Here is a 3,189-nt window from a genome sequence, read left to right as displayed (position 1 = left end):
AGTCCAGTGGGAGCCCTTATACTGTACTCAGTGTGATACTAAAACCTTGTGACATGAAATCTGCCTGCAGTGATCCAGATTACAGACTGAAGGTCAAGAGGCTTTAAGTGTGAGCTGTGGACGGATAAAGAGAAGGAGGGACCTGCAGTCACATTACAACAAATGTCACTGTGCCTGTTTCTACATCTAATCTAAGTTATCTGTTCAGATGCATTACAACACCGACATGATGCATATTTGACATAGCAGAGGTTTCAGTCAGCATTATTATCACTGGAAGGTTCTTATGAATATAACTGAGAAGGAAAAACTCCAAAACTTGAGACATTTGAACCCAGAATGTCTAACTACACTCAGCTGCTTTTAACTTTATGTCAGTGATAGAGGTCATATTCTATGTTTTCATAATCTAATGTGCAGACTCTCTGTGCCATAAACCTCCACTGTTGTCCAAACACTATTTAAAACATCCATGAGCCTTTTTAAATGAAACTACCAATGAGTTTGGAGCTGGGAGCAACACACTGATTAGTGAGGTCAGAAAGTATGGACGGACTAACACAATGCAGAAAGAGGTATTTTCATAGTCTTTATAGTAGAAATCATATAGAATAATATCAGTCATATCCTTTAGATTAGAACTATTTCCTGTATAATGCTGTGAATGGAGAGATGAGATTGTTGAGTCCTTTGCACTTAAAAAAACATCCTGGCCTTGAAACATCCTTTTTGCGTGTGTTGTATCAGCAGATAATGTAAATGTGTAGATCTACATCTATCATAAACAGTGAAACACCTACCTGACTAGTAGATTGTTTATCAGCTGTGTTCCTGAGTCTCAAACTGCCTGAGCATCTCTGCCACAGTTACACTGATATGTTACTGTCACTGAGTAGACTGTGTTATGCATATAAATCTACACCATACATGGTAAGCATACCATATGATAATTTATCTCCTTCTCCTTGACACATGAAGTTATGTGTATTATTCTGGTTAAATGGAATTTCAGAATAAAACTAAAATTAAGAAGATTATTACATTTAAAGCGCCCTGCTTTCACCCCTGTCTTTAAACTTGAATGTCTTTTTCCACAATTCTGTAAACATTACTGTGATCACTTTTGCATCACCTTACTGTCCTTAGTCTCACCCAAAGAAATGTGTCTTGGGTCTGGACTTGAAGGAACCTCTTGTAAAACCTTCCGGCTCCTCTGACTCGCGGCGGAATGACGTGCTGTGGACGATCTGTGACGTCCTCATGCGGAGCTTCTGCAGTTTGGGCTTCATCCTGCTGAAAGAGGACTTCCTCCTGAGGAGCTTCTCTTTGGGTTCAGCCTCCCCATCCACAGAGTCACCCTCGTCGGGGTTGAGGGGCCAGAGGACCTTGGAGAACCTCCAGCGGCCTCCGTCCCTGCGGTCTGAGTCCTCTGCGTCAGAATGCTCATTCGCTCCTATAATATCTCGTAAGTCCACACTCACATTATCAGTGAGGTACTGGCAGGCCTTCTTCCCGCTGTAGTCTCTGATTTCCACGTCTGCACTGTAGGCACCCACCAGCAGCTTCACCACCTCCATGTGGTTGTGCATGGCGGCGATGTGCAGCGGTGTGTAGCCCGTGTTGGAGCGGACATCCACGCTGATGGGAATGTTGTGCTGCTTTGCAAAGTTAATAATGAGGGCGATGAGCTCAGGTCTGCCGTGCTTGGCGGCCCAGTGCAGGCAGGTGAAACCGGTCACGAAATCCTTCCTCAGGACCAGGCTGGGCTCTGTGGTGAGGAGGCGGAACAAGTTGCCCCACTCCCCATCTGAAGCACACATCATCCACTCATGCTCCAGGGGGTCCAGAGCCACAGAGGTCCTCTCGTCATCAAGGTTGCACGACACCAGGGAGGCTGAGTCGCTGTCGCTCCTGGAGGACAGGTGGATGGAGTTGCGCAACACCAAGCTGCGCCTCAACTGGGGGGAACTGTTCATCATGACCTGGATGAAGTGTTTACGACTGTCTTTTGGGGTGTTGTCCCCATCGCTACTTGACAGGCTGTATGCATCCAGCTGTCCATCATCCTCTGTGTCACCTGAGACAAACCTGCGCTGGGATCCTCTGGAGTTCCGTCGCCTGGTCACCATCAGAACCTGGTCTGGTTCCTTCTGATCCTGTTGTGACTTAGACTCAGTTTCAGCTTGTATGTCTATAGGATTGAGTCCAGCATTAGATGCATGTACTTGTCCTGTTATACCAGTTTTTGCAGGCCCAGGCAGAGTGAACATAGATCCCTCAGCAGGGAGTGGCGAAGCTTCAATCACTGCAATCTCAGGTATGTCTGGAGCGTTTCCTCCTCTCTCCTTCTTACTGTCTCTTTTCTCTCTGTGTCTGCTTTCTCTGTTCCCCATCTCACCTGAGCTGCTGTCCACTGGCTCCACTATGCAAACAAACTCATGACATTTACTCCTGTCGTCTTTTTTGTCCGGGAAAGTGGTTACAGGGGTGAAACCATGCGGAACTCTCACCTGGCTGTCACTTCCGTAACCTGAGCCAGGTGGAGTGTGATGCAGCACTTCACACGGCGGGGATGGCTCCTCCTCTGCGCTGCCTGCACCAACCTGAACGCTATCTGCACCAACCTGACCGCTGTCTGACCCGAGGGAGTAACGATGAGCCATTTTCTCATCATGTAAAATGTGTAAATGTTTCGGCTCTGTTCCTTTCGCTTCTTCTTTTTTCTTCCCCGAACCGCGAAACTTCTTCTTGAGGCAGACATATTTAACTCCACTCTCCGTTTTAACGTAAGCGATGTTATCAACGTAGTTTTTAAATCTCTGTCGGACAGCCGCCTTCTTCCTCGGCTCCTCTGGGAAAACGGCCTTAAAATGCTCAATTAAATCCGTGTTTTTCACTCTGTCGCCGTTCTCCTTCAGAAAGTCCGTAAGTGCATCTTGAGAGCACTCAGTAGCCATTATTAACAACATAAATACGTGTCTTTAATAAGTTGATTTAAACTATAACGGTGAAATAACGGTTAAAAAGGAAAAACAACATGTAAACATTCTGTCCTGTCTACTGCCCCATACTGAACTATCCACACAGAAGTGTGTGAAGTAGAAGTGTTCACTATGCTGCTCACGGAGCAGGCTGACACAGTCACTCTCTTCTATCCTTTATTTCTAGCGTCTCCGCCTCCTAGCAACA

The 3,189-nt window shown here is 46.3% G+C and overlaps 1 protein-coding gene across 1 annotated transcript; it reads right to left on the bottom strand.

Moving 5' to 3' along the window:
- Nucleotides 1–1,144: 1,144 nt before the first annotated feature.
- Nucleotides 1,145–2,957, bottom strand: LOC128354221 (ankyrin repeat domain-containing protein SOWAHC-like). The gene has a single exon (XM_053314485.1). It carries the CDS (start codon nt 2,955–2,957, stop codon nt 1,149–1,151), a length of 1,809 nt encoding a protein of 602 aa, XP_053170460.1. The 3' UTR covers nt 1,145–1,148.
- Between the last annotated feature and the right edge of the window lie 232 nt (nt 2,958–3,189).

This window comes from Scomber japonicus, chromosome 24 (assembly GCF_027409825.1).
Source record: "Scomber japonicus isolate fScoJap1 chromosome 24, fScoJap1.pri, whole genome shotgun sequence".
NCBI classification, from domain to species: Eukaryota; Metazoa; Chordata; class Actinopteri; order Scombriformes; family Scombridae; genus Scomber; species Scomber japonicus.
This window is presented reverse-complemented; position numbering and strand designations above follow the sequence as displayed.

Coding starts and splice junctions, on each gene's coding strand:
- LOC128354221 (XM_053314485.1), bottom strand. CDS start 2,957: ATGGCTACTGAGTGCTCTCAAGATGCACTTACGGACTTTCTGAAGGAG.